This window comes from Saccoglossus kowalevskii, chromosome 16 (genome assembly GCF_978046115.1).
Source record: "Saccoglossus kowalevskii chromosome 16, keSacKowa6.1, whole genome shotgun sequence".
In the NCBI taxonomy this organism is placed as follows: Eukaryota; Metazoa; Hemichordata; class Enteropneusta; family Harrimaniidae; genus Saccoglossus; species Saccoglossus kowalevskii.
In genome coordinates, this window is record NC_140656.1 from 28,898,018 (window position 1) to 28,925,988 (window position 27,971).

General features: G+C 33.6%; 1 protein-coding gene across 1 annotated transcript; it reads left to right on the forward strand.

Moving 5' to 3' along the window:
* The first annotated feature begins 383 nt into the window (after positions 1–383).
* On the forward strand, positions 384–27,971 carry LOC100329061 (Unc51-like kinase). Its single transcript, XM_002731635.4, has 22 exons — positions 384–1,011; positions 1,125–1,214; positions 1,372–1,413; positions 3,032–3,101; positions 3,285–3,335; positions 4,490–4,612; positions 5,332–5,405; positions 6,567–6,727; positions 8,084–8,382; positions 8,798–8,907; positions 9,423–9,514; positions 9,668–9,769; positions 9,956–10,163; positions 12,879–13,056; positions 14,504–14,664; positions 14,991–15,219; positions 17,292–17,491; positions 17,866–18,032; positions 18,389–18,507; positions 23,999–24,186; positions 24,608–24,698; positions 25,514–27,971. Exons 1-22 carry the CDS (start codon positions 919–921, stop codon positions 25,585–25,587), a joined length of 2,922 nt encoding a protein of 973 aa, XP_002731681.2. The 5' UTR covers positions 384–918; the 3' UTR covers positions 25,588–27,971.

The following is a 27,971-nucleotide window of genomic DNA, read 5'->3' on the forward strand; positions in this document are numbered from 1 at the left end:
ATGAAATCTGACATTTCAGTTTTGGTAGTTGCTGTATTAAAGCTTTTTAAAATAAACTACAATTAAACTACACATACAATACAATAATAGATTTCAAATAAACAACAACTAGATCACACTGAAAATATAGCACAACAATACGTTAATTGATTTATCTGAGCACAGTATACATAATTAATTAATGCAGGCAATGCATCCAATTCACCAAAATACAGGCAATGCACCCGATTTACCCAAATGCACTGAACTGAGACAATGTCCTCGATTCACCCAATATTGTCGACCTGCGATGCACTCACTCGCCAAATACAGTAGCTTGTCCATGACAAAATCACGCGAGATTGAACACAGGTGAACGAGAGTTGGAATTGCGAACAGCTGATTGCGAGCTGATATTCATGCGAGTGGGTGAACAGGCCTTAGCTTCAGTACATTTATATAGTTAAAAATATGAGTTGCAATTTGCTATCATTTGACATATGCTGAATTTATGCTAGTACAGTTAGTTTTGCGAGACATAAAGCGAAAATCAATTAATGTGTATATCACTAAGGAACTATTTTAACGTATGCGGAAGGTATATTTGTGATTGAGTTGTAATGAGGGTTCGGACCAAAACAAACCGAGCTCAAATTTTCCATTCGATTCAGAGTATAAAGCGATCATCATACAAGCAGTAATTTATATCGTGTGTCATAAAATGGCATAACGCGGGTAACAACAAAGAAAGTTGGGTCATTCTTGACCATAACATAGCTTTAAAATGTCAACTTCGACACCACACGTCAAAATCCTCGAAATTTTCAACTTGTGGAGTAATTTTTCGCAGAGCCTTTGTAAGAGAACTCGATCCGGCTTTGTTTTACCACCAGCAGCTGTCTGCATCCATTTTTGACCAAGGAAAACAAAAGAGGGAAAATGAGTGAAACTGTGGGAGAATACGAGTACAAGAAGAAAGATCTGATCGGACACGGTGCCTTTGCCGTGGTGTTCAAGGGAAGAAATAAAAAGGTATGTTTCCGTACCGGCTTTTTTTTTTTGCAATTTGACCTCGAGTCGAAATCGGCGATCGTTCATCAATTGTGATAAATTTTAACTATCAGTATCGATTTTTATTTCTCTAGACTTCTGAGGTAGTTGCAATTAAATGTATTACGAAAAAGAATTTGTCAAAATCACAGACTCTCTTGGAGAAAGAGATCAAAATATTGAAGGTGAGTTGTCGGTTCGCTACATTCGTTGTTGTTGTCTCCGATTTCTTTGGAGACGTTAGGGTTGCATCATTCATTCAAGAATGTCATACTACCGTATAGTTATTATTCACGGTACTATTATCTCAGATATTTTACCAGGATTCTGTCTCCGTTTTAGGAATTTCACCACGAAAACGTAGTTGCTCTTTACTTTTGCCAGGTAAGTTGTAATGTTTTGTTTACCTAGCATTTGTTGATGCCGGGATGGTCACCCACTTGCATTACATGTTGCATGTTAAAATTGTGACTCAGTTCTGCATTTTGACAATGACGCACGTTGGCTATTCATTTGATTTCAAAAGGTGCATTTAGATTGAATTCGAAAAGATGGACTGCGTATAAATGTGTTCGACGAGTCATTGGCAAAGCTGTATTATAATGACTACGCCACTGGAAGTGACGCAGCCGGAATCGGATATCGCTGTTTGTTATTGTTTACTTGTCACGCGCGTACCATGTGCGAATCAGCTGGATAATTACTAGTAATTAATTCCACTGATTACGTAACCTACTTCTCTCAGTGTCCAACCACTTGGAGGGACTGTGGTCCAAACTATATTCGCAACTCTTTCGAATTTGGCATTCCATCCTGTGTTTATTTATATATTTTGACCTGTCCTATTTTCTAGTGCAAAATGGTCACATATGTAAACACAGGCACTGACGCACTTTATTTAGTCTTTTGTTGAATAAAAAAGTCTGATTAATTTGATTTTTGACAATGGCACAAGTAAAATCCCATTTTTTTTATGGAAAAAAATTCTTTCCTGTTAAAGTTTTCTGATCTATAAAAGAACATTTTGCACTATTAGAATAATTGTAACAACTAAACTATCCCTATTTTTCAGCAGCTGCTATTTTGAGTTGTACTGTTCCATTTATAATCTACAATGACCTTCATACCAAATAGCCTAGCATTTAACAATGTCAGTTTCTAGTTGTCATCTTTGCCTTATCCGGTTGTACAGTACAGTTTTATGTCTAGAAATTCTTTAATTCATTATGTCTTCCTGCTAGAAAAACCTGGTGAAAATTTTACTGATTCAGAATTTTGTAATTTTCCCCTGAACTAAAGAGGTTTGTAGTACTGACTGGTAGTTGGCTAGTGTATTTAGATTGAAATAAATTTTAATAAAGCTAAGATGCTAAGCCATACATTTCTGGCTATAGTTGACAGGTATAATATGCAAGTAAAATATACCCAAGCATTACATATAGGCTCTTTAAGTGTATAAAACACATGGTGAGAGAAATGGTGCATATGTATTTTCTAATTTGGCTTTGTATATTTTTGAGGAAACCAAATAAGATCAAATGTTATCAAATTTTAGCATTGGATAATATTAAGTTGTGAAAATACGAGGATTTCAATGAATTTACCTTTAATTTTACCTAGATAATTAGTTAAATGCAATTTTAAGATTGCAGTGTCTTTATTTGAGCAGTGGAGAGCCAGCACTATTCAAATTACCGTAATTCTCAAAACATGAAGATTCTACAATAGACTTATTACCTTCTAAAACATATGAGAAATTTCTTTATTTTTTTCAAAACGTAATGAATCAATATAAAAACATACTGAAAAAACAAATGTAATGAGTTTTCAACCATTAAGCCTCCCCCAATGTGCAACTGCCAGGCTTGATGAAACTGTTGGCTGTTATCTAAAGAGAAGTGACAAGTCTGTGTCAAAAATATGAGCAAACCACACCCAACTAATCAGACACTATGAGTGTTTGTGTGAATGTTTATGTTTGTGCCTTTAATGTATTTTTCAGGAAACTAGTAATTCAGTTATGTTGGTAATGGAATATTGTAATGGTGGTGACTTGGCAGATTATTTACAAGGTAATTAAAATGACAGGATCATTATATCAATATATAATTTTAAATATTTAAAAATTGATCTTGTTGAGCTGTATTAGCTTATTACGGTAATTTAATAGTATCTGTGAAAAGCGTAGTCAAGAATAAAAAAAGGGAAAATTAAAGAATATCTCCTGAAGTATTTAATTTAATTATTTTTTGCAGCGAAAGGAACACTTAGTGAGGACACCATCAGAGTTTTTCTGCGTCAGATTGGTAAGTTATCAATATGCAGAGAAAAACATAATACAGATTAATGTGGTTGGTCTATATAGCAGTTACTGGTAGTCTGAATGTAGTTGGTCTTTATTTATAGACAAAAATATTGTTACCCATTGCACAAGCTTTATGACCACAGTAACTGAAACCCAACACTCAATCCATTGTTTTCTGCAGATGGCAATAAGAGGGAAGAAAAAAGTCAGTAACGTCCTTGACTTACATTCTAAGGTCAAACAGTACATGAACAATTGCTCTTCTGTGCACATTAAAGTTACTGGCTTTATTGCAAAATGCAATTGGTTTACAGTGCAGTTTGAATGAGTGAAAAAGGTCATGTCATAGGGGCAGTTGTCCTTGTAGTCTTTGGCAAGGTCATTGCTGTATCATAATAAAGGTGGCCTACTTTTGATCGCTCATACTGTATGTTAGATTCAAAACTATAAATAATTCCAATAAAGCAATTATATTATTCCTTTCCTTTGAATAATTAATTAATTGTGTACTGATTTTTAGAGTCAGTTTTTGGTAGCCAAAGTGCATCGTAAAGGTGCTGAACAATGTATCCTATGCTAAGTTGAAACATTAATTACCACAATACCTGCTGAAAGCCTCCACATGTGTTGAAAAGCAAAGTTGAAACACTGCCAATTTGTACCTTACATGTTGCCAGAGCTATAGGTTACATTATTGAAATCTAGTTAAATTTTATTAGCTGGAATGAATCTATGATCACCACGGTTTTCAAATTTATTGATTTTTCCATTGTAATACACAATTTTTTGATTGTAAATTTATATTAAGCAAGTATCAATGTTGATGCTCTAAACAAACTACAAGTCTATATATGTAAACCTTACTAAATAGAAAACTGTTTCCCACTGTTTTGTCAATTGTTTTTCTATCTATGTGTTTGTTGATAAAATATGTGTGCAGATAATAATCTGATTAGTCTCGAGTCATAACAAACAAACAAACAAATTATCTAAATAAAAAACTATTTTTGTTTTAAATCATCTACAATTTGACAATCTCACACATTCCCTATCCCCATATGATAGATTTTTGTTGTGTATGAAGTATTAAGGAGACTGGTAACCTTTGTTTGAACCCTGACTTGAGTACTAATTTAACTGCTTTGTTTATTGTAGCTGCTGCTATGAAGGTATTGCATTCTAAGGGTATTATACACAGAGATCTGAAACCTCAGAATATTCTACTAAGCCATACTTGTAAGAGTAATCCCAAACCAAGTGATATCAAACTCAAAATAGGTAAGCATTATTTATACTACCAGAAGGTTGTAAATATGAGCAATATGAGCATCATCCTTGTGAGATCACCAAGGATTGCTTCCATGCATTGTGGAAGTTCCCATGTCATAAATACTAGAATTTCTGTAGAAGTTTGCTGCTAACAATATTAGTAAATCCATTCAAAATGCCTATTTTTTCACACACTTTATTACAATCTGTGAAAATTAAGTGCAATTCACACAGTATTCTGTCATTATTATTATTTTGGAATATCCCCATACTTTTTTAAGTAAAACAAATATATACAAAAACAAAAATATTTGAAAATAATATACTGTAAAATACTTTATTTTTGCTTGGATTTAATTGTCGCTGAGGGAATGATTCAGTGAAAATAAAATTGAGTGAATATACCCTTTTTTCTATATTTTACATTCAACTTGTCAAAAATCAGTAAAATAAATTCCATACAAAACACCCAAAATGTCTTTTCAGCGAAAATTAATTCCACAGTATTATGCAGTTTACAATTATTCTTGGAGGTTATTAGCAAGACCTATTGTTTGTAAGATATACAATATATAATTAAAAAAATCAGCACTCTGTTATTATTTTGAAATATAATGAACAGTGACGTTCTGGAAATTACCCTGATTTTACATGTGACAGCTGTGTAATTGTAAACATCTGACAGCTTGCTTTATGAAGTAAACAAATGTTATTGAATTTTTTTACAGCTGATTTTGGTTTTGCAAGGTTTTTGCACGGTGAAATGATGGCTGCAACTTTGTGTGGTTCACCGATGTACATGGTAAGTATGAAGATATTTTTATTGGCCTTGATGAATCTTATACAAAGCACTGAACACTTATCAAATATACTATCTATCATCATATGTCACCTTACATGGATTTGCTTTATAAATATTTTATCATCATTTGGAGATACTGAGCAAAAATAAATAATACTATTTTAAAAAAAACATGCAACTGGCAAGAAACAAACAAACAACCAACCAACCCAACTACAAGCCCATTGTGATGTGAATATTGTTTTGTTTTCTCATTGGATGTGAGTTTACTGCAATGAATACTGTAAAATTGTTAATTTTCACTGGGTTTAAATTTCACTGATTTAACATTTCAGGAATATTCAGTGGGTTTTAAATTCACGGCTTTGCCATTTAGACAATGTGTTCTATGCTTAATTTCACATATTCACTGGGTTTTAATTTAACGCATTTCCCAGTCAGCAGAATGAGCGAAAATAAAACCTAGTGAATAATTAACCCTTTTACAGTGGTAAGATAGTAGGCATTACACTGCAGAACTCAGCATAAAATAATTCCCAGTCACCACTGTGTACTGTATTGATTAGCATGCAATTGTATATGTATAAAATACCTGATATATGTGTGTGCAAAACCATGCTCACATACTTCCTATGAGTATCACTGTAAACTAAAAGAGATTATAACATCCTGCTTCCATTTTTTCGTGGCAGCCTGTTGGCATTAATTAGTATGAAATGGATCAAGGGTTCTAAAAATGTAGTACAATGTGAAACCTGTAACTTTAAAAATAGAAATTGTTGAATTTACATAAGGGTTATAATTTCTAGAGACATTTTAGTTCTAGTGTTCTAGAGAAGGGGTTAAAAAAGGTGTTTACAAACTTCACACAGCATTCCAGTTTATATCTATTCAATTGAGTGAAAAGTTTTGGGTCAATTCGTTTTCCAAAAGTGATGTTTTTTTTTTATTTTTTTTAATTCTGACACAAAAACCTGAAAAAAAGCTTTGACATGTACATTTTTAACTGTTGCTCATAATTATCCAAAAATATGAATAATTTTTTACTGTGCAAATACTGGTATATCTGATCGTTTAATTTCTTATTTTTTACTATACTTCAGATTGTTCCCCTCAGATAATATACCAGTTGCTGACTTTAATTTTTTCTTAAATTAATAGGCACCAGAAGTGATTATGTCACGTAACTATGATGGTAAAGCTGATCTATGGAGTATAGGAACTATTGTGTTTCAATGTCTTACTGGTAAAGCACCCTTCCAAGCATCCAGCCCACAAGAATTAAAGAATTACTACCAAAAATCAAAATCTGTTGTTCCCAAGTAAGTATTCAATATAACACATCAAATTGGTAGCTTCACTGTTGGAATCAGGGGAGGTGACAACAGTTTATCAGGAGGAAATTTGTTGAATTCAGAATGGATAAAAAGTCAAATGAAGTCTTCATAAAATTCCATGGATTGATACAATTTATATGTAAACTTGATATGCAAAAAGTGTCTGTACCACAAATTGCTACTCAACAAAGTGTTGATAGGAAACCACACCCTAGATAGGATTTTTTATTACATCAGTATATTTACCTTAAGCCAAACTCTAATAATATTTATATATCTATGTTGCCTTGGTCATAAATCACTGTTCTCATCAAGGACAATAAGTTGTAAACACTGCATCCTTTGAAGTCAAGTGATTGATTAAAGTAATGGTCCCGAATTCTGTTCTAAGTCAACAGTGGAGCTTATCATATGAGTGATTGTTCATCATCGTCCGCGCCAACTTTTTACTTTTTTGACTACAAGCCTGATTGCTTTGATACTTGGTGTATATGTACCTTGGGTGGACTTCACTAAGATTTGTTCATTTCATGATATCTTCAATTCTCTAATTTACATGAATATTTTTGTCATTTTTGGTAAAAAGTGATATTCTTGATTTCTTGTTAAAAAATGTTATGGCTTTGATATACACCCCAGGTGGACCTCTCTCAGATTTGTTTATTTTGTGATGATATCTTCAATTTTCTAATTGAAATGTGCACTGCTAACAGCGGAGCTATCTTAGCTGAGAGGCTGCTTGTTTATGATATGTTTTTATAAAATGTATTAAGTGTACACTATTGTGTTCAGCTACACTTTAAGGCTAATATGAAACTGTTGTGCAACCTACACAAAATAATCAGCTAAAATATCTTGGTATGTAAACTGTGTGAACAATTCTGAAGGTATCTGTCATTAGCATGTGAGCTCAAGGATCTTTCAGTAAATATAAAAAGGTGCTAATGTAAAATGAATGATGTGAGAGATAATACTAAAAGATTGATGGCTATTTTGTAACCTTGATCAAAGTGTGTTTTGTTTCAATATTTGACCTATACCATCACAAAAAAATGAGGATGCAAAAACTGTAAAAAATGTGTGGAAAAATCATCCATTATCATAAAACAACTTTAAACTATCTCATTTTTAATAATGAAAAGCATCTGTCTAAACTAAACGCAAATAGTGAATGTTATTCATTTTACTTTCAGATTTAATCTGGAGTTTTAACATGTGCATTTCCTCTTTGTTCTTACATTGGTTGTAAATGCTATGGTGTATTTATTTATATGTCAAATTTTTCTCAGGAATGGGACTGAAAATGTCATATATTATTAGTTTCTCCTACTTGTTTTACAGCATCCCTACTGGTACATCTAATCAACTCAAAGACCTACTCGTACAGTTACTGAAACGAAACCAGAAAGAACGAATGGATTTCCAAGATTTCTTTTCTCATACTTTCCTCGCTAGTGGATTACAAGGGAAATCATCATCACCGGTACCTGTTCCATTCAGGTCATCTGGTGCATGTGGTTCTCTTGGATCCTCACCCTCGCCCTCACCAGGTGGTAGACCTTCATCAATGTCACCATTCCCCAGCAGTGGTCTCATGACGCCACCAGAACCACAAAGTCGTAAAATAAAAGAACTTACAGGTTAGAGAATATATGACTAATTAATTTTACAAGTGCCTGTTTATCACCATGTATAAACATTTTGTTAAACTCTGAATTCTGGGATAATATTCAGCACCAATAGAAACACAACTGTCAAACCAGTCTGTATTATACATATATTGTATTCATTGTTTCTTCTTAATATTTCATATATACAATCAAGTTTTGAACAAAACTACTGTCATGTTTTGAATGTAGCACAATGATCAGCCTCATCTCATGTAGGCAGATTATTAACTTATTTCATCACATTCATTTCATCAGATTTTATTTATCTTGTTATTGTGGTCACATTTAGTCAACAACTGTACCACCCAACAACACAATATGGTTCAAAGTTCAACATCCTGTGTCATTGTGTGTAACAATATTTGTTTGTTTTTTTGCTGTTCAGCCCAAGATGTAGCCGTGATTGGCTCACCGCCTCAACCACCAGTATTTCATAATGTCAAACCAGATTCAACTCAGAATTCACAGTCTTCATCTGGCAATGAAGCAGATGAGGTAAAATTACAATTTAATTTACCTGATAGAAGCTGACCATTAAAAACTCTGGGACTAGCAGTAAATTCGGAAGAAAATTAAATATTATATTTTTAAAAAACACACACATTTAATAGATTTAGGAAAAGTTTTTCTACATGCTCACCTTCCAGTTTGTATACAGTCATGTAGTTCTATTGATAATAGCTATATCTGTCAATTTAGATCTTATATTTTCACTAAATACACCATTCTGGTATGTTTTAGTTTCAGTCATGTCTGATGACTTACATGCAAAATATGGAAAAAAATGTATACATGTATGATTTTTGTTTCCATGTTTCACCAGCCAAAATAAACTGAAACATGGTAATTCTTACGAACAAGAATGTTTGAAAACAATAAATCTATGTCTGTGTATATTTTGAAAATGATTGTATTTTGTAAAATTACTGCCTGATACAAATGCCATGCAAACTATTTACAGTTTCCATGTACCTATATCAACCACTGCCACATATGTTTTTATCATGTAGGACTTTGTTATGGTGCCATCCAACTTACCATCTGATATATCTAGTGAAAGTGCAGCATACAAAAAATGCAGCTCACATGTGGATTTTCTTGGGTAGGTATAATATTTGAAAAGTATTGTATGAATTACGGTGTCGTTTGTCAACATCGAAGGAGGACTAGTTTGTTTTGTGTCAGAATCAACCATATGTATTTCTTTAATTAATTCTTGATGTTAAAATATTATGTGATCTATATATCTCTCTAGGGGAAGTCCACCTAGACTGTCAGCTACTCCACCTAAGTCAAGTAACAGTCCTACAGCACAACCTATTCCAGTACCTACAGCAACAATTCCATCAACAACTAGGTAATGATGCATGCTGATTAATGAATTATTCCACAAATAAACTGCTGTACATTTTCTAAACTAACATACTCATCCAACTTAGTGCTCAGGGAGCTGAGCTTCAAATAAAAAACAAGAACGCTAAATCGAACGTGTACGACAGGTTGCCTTTGGATCTTCATAATCATTTGGTTGTTTTCATTATAGAGCCTCAACTGTCTATCAAACTATTCCTGAAGAAAGAACGAGACAAGTCAATGAACCAGTCCCAGTCCCTAGATATCAACCTTCACCCAGCTCACCTACTACACTTCCAGTACATAATTCTAGAAAATCATCTGCATCATCAGAGCCTAGAACACCTCCTGGCTCTAACAGTACCAAAAGAATATTGTCACCAACATCCTCACCTCAGGTAATGTTTAAACATTTATTGTTACTTTGAAAATATCATTGTTAATCAGAAATAACCTTGCTGAAAAGAATGCCTATTAGTGTTTTGACATTCTGGAGCATGTCAGTTATGTGCTAACTTAGTGATTGCATAAGTTCTCTGTTCCATATTGTGTTATTGCAGCTCTATGCCATTCTGTATGAGTATATCCTTCAAACTGTGGGTGGCACCACCCTCTATATTCACACATGGAAACCATTCCCTATTTATTGATGGGATTCCAGTCTAATGCAGGAATGTTATAATGATACTACCCGGTAGTTAGTTGACAATGAAATGGTAGTTTAGCAGTAAGGAATGTATGGTTTGAGTTAAAATAAGTGTTTTTTCCCGTTTGTTTTGTATTGTTCATGGATTTAGAAATTTAAAAAAATTCAAGCAATGAAAATAAAAGGTATAAAAGTTTGATTAGATTATTCAGAGAAAAAAAAAGATATAAGCAGTGACAACACCCTTAATTGTAGCTGAAAGCCATACTTTCCAGTGTCATATTGATACAATTGTTAAAAACATCACTCCCAAAAAAATCAATTCCACTTTTTATTAGTCCCCGTTCGAACGCAGTCCGAAAACGGGGACTTATGTTTTGCCCTGTGTGCGTCCGTCCGTCCGTGATCACCTGTATCTCGAACATGCATGGACCGATTAAGTTCAAACTTCACTCATACATCACACATTATATGGGACATATGCACATGCATTTTTTTCATGATCTGATTAACGATAGCCGAATAGCGGCCATTTTAATGCCAAAAATGCATCAAAATCGCACATTTTCACCATTCCGGACCCGGATCTCAGTTATACATGGACGGATTTTGTTCAAATTTGGTACATACATTAAACATAATAGGACCTTGATGCACGTCATTTTTTTTTTTGGATCGGGTTCGAAATGGTCGACTGGCGGCCATTTTGTTTTAAAGAATTCAGTTCTGGATCCGTATCTGAGACATGCTTGGATTGATCGAGTTCAAACTTCACACACACAAGGTACATCATGTCACAAATATGTATGTGCATTTGTTTCATGATCTCATTAACGATAGCCAAATGGCGGCCGCTTTAAGGCCGAAAATGCATTGAAATCGCACATTTTCACCATTCCGGACCCGGATCTCAGTTATGCATGGACGGATTTCATTCAAATTTGGTACATACATTAAACATAATAGGACCTTGATGCACGTCATTTTTTTTTTCGGATCAAGTTCGAAATGGCCGACTGATGGCCATTTTGTTTTAAAGAATTCAGTTCTGGATCCGTATCCGAGACATGTCTGGATTGATCAAGTTCAAACTTCACACACACAAGGTACATCATGTCACAAATATGTATGTGCATTTGTTTCATGATCTCATTAACGATAGCCAAATGGCGGCCGCTTTAAGGCCGAAAATGCATTGAAATCGCACATTTTCACCATTCCGGACCCGGATCTCAGTTATGCATGGATGGATTTTGTTCAAATTTGGTACATACATTAAACATAATAGGACCTTGATGCACGTCTTTTTTTTTTTCGGATCAAGTTCGAAATGGCCGACTGGCGGCCATTTTGTTAAAGAATTCAGTTCTGGATCCGTATCCAAGACATGTCTGGATTGATCAAGTTCAAACTTCACACACACATGGTACATCATGTCACAAATAGATATGTGCATTTGTTTCATGATCTGCTTAACAATAGTGGAATGATGGCCATTTTAAGGCCGAAAATGCATCAAAATCACGTATTTTCACAATTCCAGAACCGGATCTCAGTCATGCATGGATGGATTTTGTTCAGATTTAGCACAATGTGTTGTACATATGCAGGTGCATTTCGGTCATGATCTGCTTTGAATGTATATGTCACTCAAATATGAACGGAACGGGGACGTGTCATTGACAATGACTTGTTAGCTCTGCTGTCGATTTTGTTGAACAGAGCTTATCATATGAGTGATTGTCTGCCGTATGTAGTCAACTTTTTACATTTGTGTCTTCTTCTTCAAAACCATTAAACCAATTGCTTTTGTATTTGCAAAATAGATTCATGGGGTAATCCATTCTCAGATTTGTTCATTTCGTGATGGTATTTTCAATTCTCTAATTTTGATGAATATTTTTGTCATTTTCGGTAAAAATTTATATTTTCAACTTCTTGTTAAAAACCACAAGTCTGATTACTTTGATATTATATATATATAGGTACTACATGTGGACCTCTCTATAAATACATTGTGTCTGTATACTGCAAAATATCACTTTTTAGCTAGCATGTTATTTCAGCTATTAAATTTAGCTAATCTGTAATTTCACTAAATCAAGATGATGCTAATTTAAAATAAATGATATTCTCACAGAAAGATTGTTAACATTAAATTGGCCAAATGAATATTCTGTTATTTCATGCATTGAATCAAATTATGCTAAAATGGCATACTGTATTTGCTCTATTAAAAGTATGTGTGCTTAGGTACATTGCAGGTGGGAAAAATATACAGCACATTCAATTTTTGGTGTATATTTGCTTCTATTTGAGATGAGCGTATAATACAGCAAATACTGTACAGCTGTTTCAGGATATAAGTTCAGTAAAACATGAATGCACAACCCTGAAGCAACAAAACTGCTGCTCTGATTTAAAGATTAACAATCATCATCACATCATATTTACACTCTTTATCTAGAGAGAAATGTCAAGCAGGGGATCATCATCAAGCCTTGGTAAGCCACCATCACCAGTAGCAGGATATACATGTAGACCAATGTCAGCATCTCCTCAGAGTTTACGAGGTGCCACTCCCCCTAGAGGTGCTACACCACCTACATCTCTCAGTAATACACCACCAAGAAAATCTCACTATGGTAAGTTTAGTATGAAGTGACCCCTATGGTTATTATTTTCCTATAATTGCAATAATTTCTAACAGTATGGCTCAATTTTTGGCTATGTTTTTGAACTTTTTTTTTTTAATGATAACTCATATTTGCAGTTTATGATGAATAATTAAATATAACTCTCATTGATAGTGAGTAACAGGATTTATGTCTTTTAAGGGAAATGCAAAGTACTAGTACCAGGATGTGTGACCTTTAGGTGGTCATTGACTAATACTTGATATATTATACTATGATGTTATGCATTTGATTTTACTGTTGATCATAGCAATTGGAGTGATTTATATATTCATAATTTACCATGTCGTTATCTGAATTCAGAATCAGTTCAGCCAGAAAGTCAACTTTTGCCATCATAATCAAAACCTTTTGCCACTAGTGGCACTAGTGTTCCAAAATTATTAGAAAAAAATAAGAAAAATTAACAAAATGTTGTTGAAAAATTATCAATCAAAACTGACCCAAACAAAACATGGTTTGAACAAGCATAACTCATATGTTACGGAATCTTAGCACATGCTGAAATTTTTAATTCTTCATGCTAACAGAGGGATTGTAGCAGTTGCATTCATGTTGATTGAGACCCACTCGACTTTTGCCGAAATCGTGCCCACCTTTTTTTGATCAGTTATTTGACCCAAACATGATTATGCAAATTGATGACAAAGAAGGATTCAAAGAACAGTTAATTTTTAACAACCAACGGTGTAGCATTGCAAGAAGCACATAAATATGCGTTGTCAAAAACGTTCTTCATTCATTTCATTTATACTTTAGTATCTGACCACCCTCTAAAAGGACTGATCTGACAATATCTTTCTTGACAAGTTAGCTTCACTTCCCCCACTGCTGTGTCATGTGAATCATTATGTTCACATTCACCACGATTTTCATTTCAAGTGTTCAGGCAACAAATCTTGGCACATGGGAACTGAAATTGTGGGTTTTCTTTCTGTAACATGAATGCCACTAACATTTCTGTTCACAATGGGATCCTAAATGGGGAATAAATGTTTACCCTTCTACTCAGCAGTGTTAACTGTCTAAAAAAGTTTTTCCATGCATATTTTCATAAATATTCTATGACACCTTGCACATTTATGTTGTATATTATCTAATGTTGTAAATTAATTATTGACAGATTGAATTACAACATAATGCTCTCCAGAGCAATGCCTCATAATCTTACAAAACAATAACTTGCATAAATTAGCTTTCCCTACTATAGAATCAACATACTCTTATGTGCAAAGAGTAGTACGGTAATACATCATCTAAGCTGAGGAAAAATGTTCAGTGTGGATTCCAATCTTACTGCTAATAACTAATGTTTCAAATTACACCAACAGATACTCATTCACAGTAATAAAATTTGTGTGCTATGAATTTACTGAGTGTATACAATTCTTTTCAGGTTCACCAAGAAGTTCGCCATTATTTTTTCCAAGTCCTGCATCTTTGCCAAGTATGCCTACTATCATGGGATCACCTACTAAGAGACTCACTGTTGGATTTGACACTGGAGGTCCTCAACCAGTAGGACCTGGGGCTACTGATATGAATAGTCCTTCAACAGTGAGTACTGTAAAACCATATATACTATTCTGATGTCTTGAGCGTATTCACTGGATATTAAGTTCAAAAATTTGGCAGGGAAACATTGAGTTTTAATTTACTCATCAGCAAAAATAAAAAAATTAAATACTGAACAGTTAATGCATTTACAGTAACATGTCCTTTGGTTAAAATAAAAGTTTGAATTAAACTAAATTCAGCTCTGCCATTTGGCAGGGTTCCCACAGTTTTAAAAACCTGTTTAAAAGCTTTTGAGCCAAATATTCAACTTATCATCAAAAACATCTCCAGAGGGCTAACGTTTTTTTTCTTACATCATGTTACAGCCACTGAACATGCCGTTTGCAACCCGGCCAAAATCATTACGAATGGACACTAGTCCTACAGAGAAACATCAACGCAGGAGGTCATTTAACCAAGACACACAGCAAATTGTGACTAAGATACCACTTGCAAAAAGTGCAAGTTCTGGAAGACTTTCTGATCAGCTAATAAGGGCAGCCTTTGGTAATAGCAACTTAGAGCCAACTTTATTTGGTGGTTCACAACCTGCAGGTGTGTAATCAACTTGAATTTCATGATAACTTGTAGTTATTACAGGAAATTTTACATCGTTAACACCTGAATATAGTGAAATGACTATTCAGCTTAGTACCGTTAAAGTCCTAATATAAACCGCATACGTAATAGTAACCGCACCCCCAATTCCGGCTTAGGGGTTAAAGAGTTCTTAACAAAAATTGAAAACTTGAAAAGTACCTATTACTAACCGCACCCCCAATTCAACAAGACCGTGACTGACTTCATTGTTTCAACCAGCTGTTCCAAAACGGCATTGTTCCTAATCCTATTCATTTGTTTCGACAACACGCCTAAAAATATTCACACCTATTTATTGTTCAGCGGTGATAAGATGTCAGACAGGCAATGAAACTGCTTTTGTTCTGGCGGCGACCTCTGTCAATACTCTTTCTGAATACGTCTGTGTTTCGTAAGTTTTAGACAATGAGCTTTTATCACCATAAAAGTGTTAAACTGAGCATTGAAGAATAATTTATCTTTCGAAAACAAATAATTTCTTGATTTAAAAAAAAAATCATGCCGTTTTCCCATGGAAATCAAAGGCAAAAGATCGCACTACATTATCGGTAAATCTCTTCCGTGTTGCGTTCACCATGAGGTCGCTGAACTGTCATTAACATATTTAAATGAGCGATGTAATTTAGACACGTGGGCACCATCCAGCATTTTGATTGGTTAATTAGCGACTTGACCTATCCGGTCAATAATACGTCACGTGAGCATTCAAAAGCATGGCGGATATCGTATCGGCTGTTTACATGTGACTGAAATCATTTGCTTACGGGGAAACTAAGTTGAATTTTACTTGCATTTTATAACAATTCAACGAATTTATTTTTCGTGCGTTATTGTAATCACTACTAAATAATAATCATCAATATCAACACTTCGAAAATAAGTAAGTTATTCACTTGTGACCAGCAGCATGGCCGGATCGAGCTACATGTGATCATTTGCTACTAAGCAGTGCATTCGTGTTTTTATTTGAAACTTCTCTTAGAATATACTTTTCGTTTCCAAGAAAATTAAAAAAAAAAATGCATATTACATTAAAAATATTTTTTGTATCATGTGGAATTTTTTTTTGATTGACTGTAATTTTTCAACATTTCGTAACGCCTATTTTAGAACCAAAATGAGGCCTTTCACTCTTCCCCGACGCCTATTCAAGAGATTGTACGGTGTATTGTTTGTTTTGTGTATGTGTTGTGTACAAAAAATGACCACGCCCATTTAGTGATTGCAATATGTACGTAATAGAAACCGCACCCCGAACTTGAGCTTTTGATCCCAATTTTTAAATTGATACATTGTAATATAAACCGCGGTTTATAATAGGACTTTAACGGTAACCAACGCTGGTTACAGTGAGTGTAAAGTAATAATATTATGATATTTGTTTCTTGATAAGTACTGAGTAATGTTTACAATAGTGCAAGTGTTTGCATTTTCATTTTAAATCTGTCGGCTATTGTTCATGGCCGATGAGGCAATGGCTATCAACCAGTCATGGGACTGGGCATGTTGGGTTTGAGGTTTGGTATACGCTTACACCTTTGGTTTTTTAAGAAATCAATATGAGTGCACACATTTATATGGAAAACAATCATAATATTATTACTTGACACTCACTGTAACTGCTATTGGTGACTAGGCCGAGTGATCATTTTGCTCCACTCGGCTATTACTGGTAGTACAACTTACTAGTAACTGATCATACCCATAGCCACTACCAATCTGACAGTCGTAACACATTATATAGGTACTAGAAAAGATAAATGTTTTACCACATTATTTTCTCTATTTGATGATCCTGCATACAAAAAATGCAATTACCGGTATTTGTGTGTGCTTTTATTGAAGATGTGCTTGTAATAAAGCAAATACAGTAATAGTTCTCTGAGAGATACAACTGTTCTCATGTTGTGTAAACAAAGGTGAATATTATACCCACCCATCACATGAAACATACACGCTACATCAAATTTCTTGCAAGCAAAATCTGAACAAATTGGTTCTTACATATTATTTTATGTTTCAAACAGGTCTATGCATCGCTACAAGTCCACCATCTCCTATGTATCCTAATTTAATAGGATATACATCTAGATCTCGTCAGAATTCATTTCAAGGTGAAGGGTCACCAACAAGTCAAGGTTCAGTCGTATACAGTACTTCTCCTTCTAGTATGGAAGGACCTATTACGTTTATTGCACCAGAATTACCGGAGGAGACTCTCATGGAGGTACATGTCTATCCTATATCATCTTGTATTGTCCAAGTGTTTCCCAAATCACTCTAAACCAATTAAAGGGGAAATTATAAATACACAAATGTGTATGTGTATTATTGAAATCATTATATAGTATGCAGTTTTCAAATTAAGTGTGGAAGTACCTGTTGTATTCAAATTTTGCTCTATGTTCAATAATATAATGTCTTATTTACTGTAGTAAAAATCTTTAAACTCACAAAATGTTAGTTTATTGAAAATATTTAGGAAAGATCATTACTATTACTAACATTCCAACCCAAAAAACTGACCAGACATATCCAGTATTTATTCTGATGTGAACAAGAATTTTCATTATATATTGTACTGTTTTGTTTCTTTTGCAGCCTGAACACAATGAAATACTAGAAAAGCTGACACAGCTGTTTGAATTTGTAGAAGGCATCATGGAAGTTATAAAATCCAAATCATCTCCACTGGCAGAATCACTCTACGCTAAACAAAAAGAAACTTTTTTATATGACGAAATATGTTCATTCAGTGATAGCCGAAGGTAAAATAACTCATCCTTAACTTATATGTAGTCAACTAAGTTGGAATACGTAATCACTGCTAGAAAACATGGAATTCTGAGTCACTTTCTTATAAAGTTTTTCTGAAAAATGTCCTGAAATACCAAAAATTGATATTGGAGTATCAGTGGTTTCATTACTATGAACAGAGCCCTCTATAGTAGGAATACGTGAAATAACTTGAGGGAGTACTATAGAAACGACTAATTTGTATTCATGACTGAGCAAAACAATAGCAGCAACTTACAATGGACCACTGTTATTTTATCAAGAATGAATATTTTAAATATTACTTTGACAGTCATTTGTTTATTTTTGTGAATGTTTTTTTTTTCAGGCAAGCGGAACAGTTAGTGTTATATCTGAGAGCGTTACAGATCTTATCAAATGCTTTATGCCTAGCAAAGGATGAAGTCAAAGCCAAACGATTACAACCTTCAAATGCAATGAAAACTGGTAAGGGATTGGTCAGTTACTTCGGCCTAGGGGGGGTCGGTGGATCAGTAGGGGGGGGTTACCCTGTTTTTGATTGTGCGAATAGGGGGGGTCACCCTGTTTTTGATATCATGTTTTCCAGAATTCACACACGCGCTCATGTATATATTTTTAAAAATTTTATTTCAGAACAAACGATAAAAAAGTTAATCGTACACATGTGTTCTTAATAATAACTATTACCTATATTGCCTATAAATTTGTTGATGCAAGAAATGTTATAGGCTAAATATTTTGAGGTTAAAGTTGCCAAATAACTAACAGATTATGCAATGCGGCTAGAACCCCAATTATACAGTTAAGTTTTAAACACATCCCAAGTCCATGTGCTGCTGATATCAGATTATTTTATTTAAAGTCTGAAGTCAATATTGTATAAGATATTTACTGGATTTATCCAATTATAACAGGAGACGGAAAGACAACACAGCAGTACAAAGAGCAGTGACAGTTTTTGTTCAGCAAATCAAAAAAGTTAAATTTGTGAAAATGCTGATATATAAATTAAAATAAATGATGAAAAAATAAATAAATAGTTTTTTTGTTTTTTTAACTTTTAAATATGCATATTTTGCTCTGTAAAATACCAAAATCCAACACAAATTTAAGCAAAAATCAAAGTTTCCTTTGTTTTCATAAGCACAGACTGTGCTTCGGGTGTAAAGCTTTCCTGGTCTATAAGATATGAAAGATATTTTAAATCCAACTTAGTTTTCAAAGACTTCAAACCGCCTAGATTCAAATCCTCTTTTCCTATCTTATAAGGGCGATTATCGAGTAAGTACTCCACAGCTTTGCTTTTATTTACTATCTTTAGCAGAATAGATTTCCCTCCTTCCTGCAGCCTTTTCTGTAGTCATTTTTTGGCTTTATGCTTCCCCTCCCCTCCTAAGGTCTATTAAATGCAAACGCTAAAAAATTATGTCAAAATTATGGCAAACCATGATATTTTCAATGCACATATAATACATTTTGTAATCATGTCAGAGCCAAAACTGTTAATGTTTCTTTGTTTTTGTAGGGGGGGTCAGCATGTTTTAAGTTTTAAAATATAATGTGGGGGGGGGGGTCACCCACTTTTTGACTCCCATGTGCGAAGCACAAAATGGGAGTCTTTGCAGTTAGTGTGTCTGTATGTGTGTATGTGTGTATGTGTGTATGTGTGTATGTGTGTGTGTATGTGTGTATGTGTGTCCGACTGTTCCACTGCTATCTCAAGAACCATACATCGGTTTTTGATGAAACTTGGTGCATAGATGCTCTGGGCCAATGCGCAGATTTGATTAGGTTTTGGTAAAAATCCATGCTCGTTAATTACCTAATTTGCATGATAATTAGCTAATTTTTAGCTGTTCTATGACTGTTCCACTGATATCTAAAGAACCACTCATTGGATTTTGATGAAACTTGGTACATAGATGCTCTGAACATATGCGCAGATTTGATTAATTTTTGGTAAAAATCCGTGCATATTAATTACCTAATTTACATGATAATTAGCTATTTTTTAGTGGTTCCATGACTGTTCCACTGATATCTAAACAACCACTCATTGGATTTTGATGAAACTTGGTACATAGATGCTCTGAACTAATGCTAGGTTTTGATTAGTTTTTGGTAATAATCCGTGGATACTAATTACCTAATTTGCATAATGATTTGTCAATTTTCGGTTTTTCCACTGATATCTCAAGTACTAATCATCACATTTCAAATGAAACTTGGTACATAGATGTCATACGACACTGCACAGACCTGATAGTTTTTATGGTAATATCAGTACATATTAATTACCTAATTTGCATAATTAATTAATTTTCAGCATTTGATATAAGTAGTTAGCATTACATTTCAATGAAACTTGGTACTTACATACTCAAGGACTATGCAGAGATTGATTGTTTTCGATAAATATTTGTGCATATTAATCACCTAATTTGCATAATTAGTTAATTTTCAGCTTTTCCATGGGTATCTCACGTACTAATCATCGCATTTCAATGAAACTTGGTACATAGATCCTTTAGGACTATGCAGAGACCTGATTAGTTTTAGGGTAAATAATTGTGCATATTAATTACCTAATTTGCATAATTAATTTTCAGCTTTTCTACTGATATCTAAAGTACTAATCATTTACATTTCAATGAATCTAGAATTATGCAGACCCAATTAGTTTCCGGTAAATATTTGTGCATATTAATCACCTAATTTGCATAATTAACCAACTTTCACACTGATATCTCAGGTACTATACATCACATATCAATGAATGTACATGGATGCTGTAGGACAATAGACAGACCTGAATAATTGTGGGTTACAATCTGTACATATTAATTACCTAATTTGCACAATTAACCAATTTTAAGCTTTCACACTGATATCTAAAGTACCGTAAAAACTCCAAAATTTCGACCGGTTTTAAATAATTGGCGTTAGAAATGTGACATGTTTTTAGAGTCGTGGCCGAGTTGTAACTCAAAATCTAAACAAAGTCATCAATCAGTGAGTATTATGACAAGCAAAACAAAACATCAAGACGCGCAGAAGAGGTCAGCACAAAACTAATAGGTCAAAAGACAAAGCTGTCTCGCACTACCTAGGAAAACTTGCGAATGTTCGAAGTACAGGTACCCATTGGACAAAAGATACATGGAAGTTTAGCAAACTATCTCCCCGACCCAGTGCAATGTATCCGGTTAGAATCAAAGCTCACGTGTCCCTTATTTGAGGGACCAAATTCTGCCGTAAATTCGCCCTTGGATTAAAAAATAAAATGGGATTTAAGAAAATAAAATGGGACTTTTAAGGTGTATTTTGGCGTCATTTTTCAGACATTTTAATCAATCCTGCCGGCTAAAATAGAGTCTAAGTTTTACCGTAGTCATTGACGTCTGTCTATTCAAGAGTACACGTGTATGATTTTTATCGTGACTAGCGTGAGCGGGTAAGCTTCCTTTCGAGAATGAGCTGTTATCACTGTGAACAATGTTAAATTATTCTTCAGATGACCAGTTTATTTTTTAAAAACAACTAATTTTTTTATTTAAAAAAAAATCATGCCGTTTTCGCATCAAAATCCAAGCCAAAATATCGTACTACAACATCAATCTCTTCGCATTGCGTTCAATAACATTAACATATTTAAATAAGCTATGGTAATTTGAACGCGTTGGCATCATCCAGCTTTTTGATTGGTTAATTAGCGATTTGACCTATTTGACCTAAGAGAACATGGCGGATATCCTACAGCATCAAACGTTTATACGAGACCGGAATCATTCGCTTAACGATGAAACTTAGTTGACTTTTATTTGTATTTCATAACCATTCAACAAATTTATTTTGTGTACATTATTATAATCACTACTGAGCACAGGGAGCCCAGGAACTATAATCAACTGTAATACGCAGTCTGTATGAGCGGGGGTGGGGGGGGGGGGTATAGGCTGGTATCTAGTGTAAGAAATAGACAAGGGATGAAGGCTCCAGCCAGCTCACATTTTTTAAACTCGAAAAAACGGACGAAAAGAATGAAAAATAAAATCTAAAAAATATACCAGGTTGAAGAATATTAGTTGCTTCTTCAAATTTCGCCAAAGCCCTACCTATATTTTACCGATATCTGCAGAATAAATCAAGAAAACCACACAAATTTACTCCATTTAAAAAAATGTGAGCTGGCTGGAGCCTTCATCCCTTGTCTATTTCTTACACTAGATACCAGCCTATACCCCCCCCCCCCCTCATACAGACTGCGTATTACAGTTGATTATAGTTCCTGGGCTCCCTGTGTACTGAGTACAGTAATAATCAACAATTCAGAAACGCAGCATGCCGAGATTTTTGTGTTCGTTTTTATTTGAAACTTCGTTTATTTAGAATATATTTTCGTTACCAATAAAATAAAAATCTCTCAGTCAATCAGAAACCCGGATTCATGTCTTCGAGGAAGGTCCCGTTTGAACGCTCACATCGGGTTTTTTTTTCGTTTGGGGGAAAACTAAAACTGGTCGCAATTTTCGAATAAGAATGAGTCGGCAATTTTTAGTGGAGTCGAAAATTTGGAGGTAAATAAAACACCGAAACCCGGCAAATAAATAGCCAATCGAATTTTTAGAGGGGTCGAAATTTTGGAGTTTTCACGGTACTAATTATTCCATTTCAATGAAACTTAGTACAAAGATGCTCTAGGACAATGTACAAACCTAATTAGTTTGGGGTAAAAATCTGTTCATATTAATTCCCTAATAAGCATAATAATTCATAATTTTTTGGTTCTAATCACATTTCAATTAAACTTGGAGACATAGATTTTCTGTTACATTGCGCAGACCTCATTAGTTTTACACTCAAATCTGGTCATATTAATTTTCTGATTTGCATAATTAGTTTTCAGCTAAGTAATTTCGAATTATATTTAATGTGTCTCCAATACTCTCAGCACATGGGAGTTCTTTCTAAGCTTTCTTTGATTTTTATTTGATAGGGGGTGGGTCAACTGAGATTTACAGCTGGCAAAATGGAATCTGCCGACCCCCCCTAGGCCGAAGTAACTGACCAATCCCTAAGAGTATTATAATACCTCGACCTTTGTTATGATGGATGCCTAATATGTCTGTGTATATATATATATACATGTAGTATTAAACATATTGACAGGTGTTTTGCTTTGTGTTCATACGTATGTCATTACAGTGTGCACTCTTGTATGAAATCAGATTCAACAGTATTCCTTTAAAATCTTTTTTAATATTGGTTACACTATTAGTTCAACATCAAATATTTGGAAGAAATATTCCAACTTTATGCGAGTTTTGTTTGACCTTGCCTGGTTGACATGTGTGTATATTGCATTGCCATATTGATATTATAATAGCAAGGTCACCCAGCCCTGTCATGTGAAATGTGCACTATATATTCAGTTAACACTCAGCATTCTCTACTTATAATAGTCTAGAATGGAATTTCCATATTTTGATATTATTGTTAGAATTGTTTTAAAGCAGCAGTAGCTGTAACTATGGATTTTTTTTCTTTAATTTTTATTTTTAATAAAACACTTTTTGTGTCATTAGTGCTATTCGTAACAGCCATCAACAAAATGTGTGTACTGAAAGCATAGTATATATGCTCTGTGCCAATGTTGTACATTAAATCACTTGCAAGTAAAAAAAGATGACCTCTCGCTAGTTATTTGATGTGTAATTTCCCATAATAGTTTGCGTTGTGTGTCATATTTTCATATCACGTGACCGATTTTACCGTAATAGCGACTATTCAATCTTTAGTTTTCACATTGCATTTCATGTAACATTAGCTTTGTGTAGGGTAACCTTGCCCATGCAGTTTTGTCTAAAACAATATTCATCTTTATGTGGTTAGATTTAACTAAAAAATCTGTTTCATCTGTTCAGTTTAATTAAATAGTGCATTTTCTAATTTGCAGTAACACAAAGTTTGAACAACAGATACCGTGAATGTCTTGCCAAATGTAAGGAACTAAAGCTACAAGGTGTGCCTAGATTATCAGCGTCAGAGATGGCTGATATCAAGGCTGAAAAGATGATGTATGACTATGCTATAGATCTCTGCCAAAATGCTGCTTTAGATGAACTTGTTGGAAACCCACAGGAGGTAAGTATCCCGATTCCGTGTTTTGTCAACAGTTTTTTTAGTCACAATAACTCAAAGTTTAATTTGATCTGTTAATAGCGCATGAACTTACATAAATTATACAACAAATGCAATTTTCGGTTTACATGTGCTTTCTTTAGAGATGCACTTCTAATAGAAAAAATACAGTATACATTAGTATATTATTTTCATCAAGTTCACTTTTAATATACAGTAACTGGTTTATGTCCATCAGTGTCCATTATTTTCATGAGTTATCTTTGGAGAAAGTAAGTTTCTGGGTGAGTCTGATTGTTGCAGTTTGGGGTACATGGTATGCTGAACAAAATAAGGATGTATGAAAATATGTAATGAAAAGAGAATGAGGAGATACATAGAGTTTATTTTATTGAGTACCAACTATGTACATTTTATATTTCAGTGTACTCATAGGTACCTCTATGCAAGCGCACTTCTGATGGGACTATCAATGAGTGTAAACAATGACCATGATAAAGATCGTCTAATGAGATGTAAGTTTACATTAATATTATTAGTATTATATCTTGTAAACTTTACAAGGAAAGTATTATAACTGTGCATGTCCTCATAGTGTGTCCCTCTCCAATTAGATTGTTTCCATAGCAACCAATTGTAGATGACTGCTCTAACTGTTGCACATTCACAGATGATTGGACCAAACCAGTATATATTTTGGGGTCTGTCATAGATAAAGCCTTGTCGCAACAAAATCATAGTGATACTTAAAAGTATGGTTTCAGCGGCAAAAGTGACAGCTAAGATTGTGAGCTCATTGATGTACAAACTGAAATCCTGTTGAAATCAGTAAATAAAAACAGTTGTCAAATTTATTAATATTGAAAAAAAAACTTGAGCAGACACATTTATTACGGAAGGTGGTTAAAGTATAAGAATATGACCATGGGCGATGGTACATTGCTTGCTGCCATATTGTGTTTAAACTGAATAGCATGTGCAATGTTTAAGAAAACAAGACTCAATTATGACAATACTGTAAAATACTTTATTTTAGCTGGAATTAATTTTCACTGAAAAGGCTTTTTGGTTTTTTTTGTATGGAATTTATTTTCATTGATTTTTGACAAGTTGAATGTAAAATATAGGAAAAAAATTATATTCGCTGGATTTTATTTTCACTGAACCACATTCCTTCAGCGAAAAAAGCGAAAATAAAGTATTTTACAGTATTAGATACAAGTGACAAATAGAATGCTTTCTGATGTATTATAAAGTTGAGATCTTTATTTAAGAATTCTGTTGATACCAATCACAATATATAATAATGTTACTTTTCTCTACATTTCAGATCATTCATCTGTTCAAAAACGATTAGTCTACTTGGATAGACAGCAATCTTCCTACAATGGTTTATGTTGCTGAATGAACAAGGACTGAACTGACTCTTTGAAATCTCGGAAATGTGAACAAACCAGGTCATAGTGTGGATTGCTTCTGAATAACTGAATAATTTGATGAAACAAAGCAATGAACATCAATAGTTATGCAATTCAAGGATCTCATCAATGTGTGTTTAATATGTTATTTGATCAATCTGTCATACAGTCTGTTGGATAACTTGCAGTGATTTGCGATATTTACACTGTACCATATCATTATTGGTATGAAGTCCTCCTAAATGTTATTTGACATGGAATTGGCTGTGATCTACCTGGAGAAGTTTTTAAAAAATCCCATTGGATATTATTTGTGTGACATCATTAATAAATTCTTGTCGATATGACTTCCATTTATGCAGTGCATACAAAAATGTATATCATGCGCAGATAGTATTTACTAAGAATGGAGGAACATTTTTAAATTATATTCCCAAAGGAAAAGACCTAAACTGATTTGCAAATGGACACTGCCACTAATCGGTGCAACTGTAAAAATTTTATTTGAAGAAAAAAAATAATGTGTGGATGATAAGAAGAACAATCTTCATGCAGTAGACATTTGCATAGACCCTGTTTGACAGTCTTGACATGGTTGCCATCAAGTCTTGCTACTTACTTTAGCTAGACATATTTCTTTTTTACTTTGAAACATTTTTAATATTAAATTAGTTACTTTTAATTGTATATACTTATTATAAATATTCACCGAAAAATGTGTGTATAGTTGGTTTTGAATACTCGTTGCATTCTTTGAGAGTGCTTTCCTTTTCCTGCATGTATCTACAAATACTGGCAAACTGTTACAGCTCTTTGGTGCTAGAAAACACAGGGCACTCTCAGTATATGACATTGAACTTTTGTCGTTTAGTTTGAAATTGTCTGTGATGTTGAATGTTAACTTAAAAAGAGTATTTATTTAGGGCTTAATGAATATAGACAATTTGATAAACGATGCAGTACCTTGCCCAATGCATGATAACCATAGAATATTGGTTGTATTGTATATATTATTTCTGAAAGTATTACAATATTTGTCATTTCTTTGTTATCACTGCTGTCAGCATTTCCCTGTGAGTTAAAATGGCAGTTTTTTTTTTTAAGTGAAAAAGCGATCAGAATTAAATGCATATTTTCAAGGTTTTGTCCAGCTAGATGGAATGAAGTACAAATCACACCATCTGGATATCGTTTGAAATTGGTTGACCAGCATTTCAGTGTAGATGCTTCTTTGTTGCATTTCTGTAAACCTTCATTATACACAGTATTCTAATTTACAATAACTTCTTGTATTTATTCAGTTATTTTGTTAATTTATTTATTTTATTTTTTTGTTTGCCTCTAAAATCAAAGCTCTTGTGCTAGATAAATCAAATATTTTGATTATTTATGCCACTCCAACTTTTATTAAATTATATAAAGTTGATTAGTAGTGGGTAAATATGTTTATTAAAAAAAACCTTATTGATCTTGAATCATCAAAACATAATTTGTAATTTTGTCTTTGAGCCTTTTATTTAAAAAAAAAAATCAATAGTAACTTACATAAACAGCAAGTGAAAAGATTGTGATTGAAGGTAATATACACAAAATATTTCTGTATGAAATAAATGTCCAGTGTCATTGTGCACTGTAGTCGTAAATGCATTGTGGGTGATTTATACAAATTAATACCATACATGTATTTGGAAGTATACAAACTTGTGAATATAATGAGCAGAAATATTTCCCATTGCATCACTTTGAGTTTAATCAAATAAAAGGTGCTTCCAGTTTGTATAATTTGTGAGACAAAATAAAAAGCAAAAAGTACAAAAATGAAACTCAGGTTGATAAAGTAGTTGTCATCTTCTTCTTTTTTTTTTATTTAACTATGTCCTACTTTTTGGTCTTCCTTGTGTTTCACTAGTAAATGATAATTGTGTATGTGAACATACTTTCTCATCAACTTGTTTATAAGCAACATCGGTTATCAAAGGTATATTTTAGTTGCTGGGATGCCCTGGGTCTCAGTGATGCACAGTGCCATTGGTGAAACTGACATGGCACTTTTCACCAGGGACTGACAAATTTACTGTCAAAAACAAACTTATTTTAAGTTAGCATTTCACTTGAAATGTATACTACTGCAATTTAATCATTTTGTAAAGCAGTATTTCTTAAATAAAGCATGCCTTTCAACCTATTTGTAAAATGTAATGTATGTTGTTTACATAGAAAGTTGATATAATTTATAAAAATGCTGTCGTGTTTTTTTTTTCTTTTTAATTTAATTTTCTAGTATGTTGAGAACTACAAGTTTTGTGTATTTATATTTATGGAACTTTGTATTCTACTTTTCTCTGGTGGAAATAAAATGCATTGAACGTA

Excerpts from the sequence above, each read along its gene's own strand:
- LOC100329061 (XM_002731635.4), top strand. The coding sequence starts at position 919 with ATGAGTGAAACTGTGGGAGAATACGAGTACAAGAAGAAAGATCTGATC. Across the intron at positions 4,613-5,331 it reads TGATATCAAACTCAAAATAG|CTGATTTTGGTTTTGCAAGG; the intron begins GTAAGCATTATT and ends ATTTTTTTACAG. Across the intron at positions 18,033-18,388 it reads TCATTCAGTGATAGCCGAAG|GCAAGCGGAACAGTTAGTGT; the intron begins GTAAAATAACTC and ends TTTTTTTTTCAG.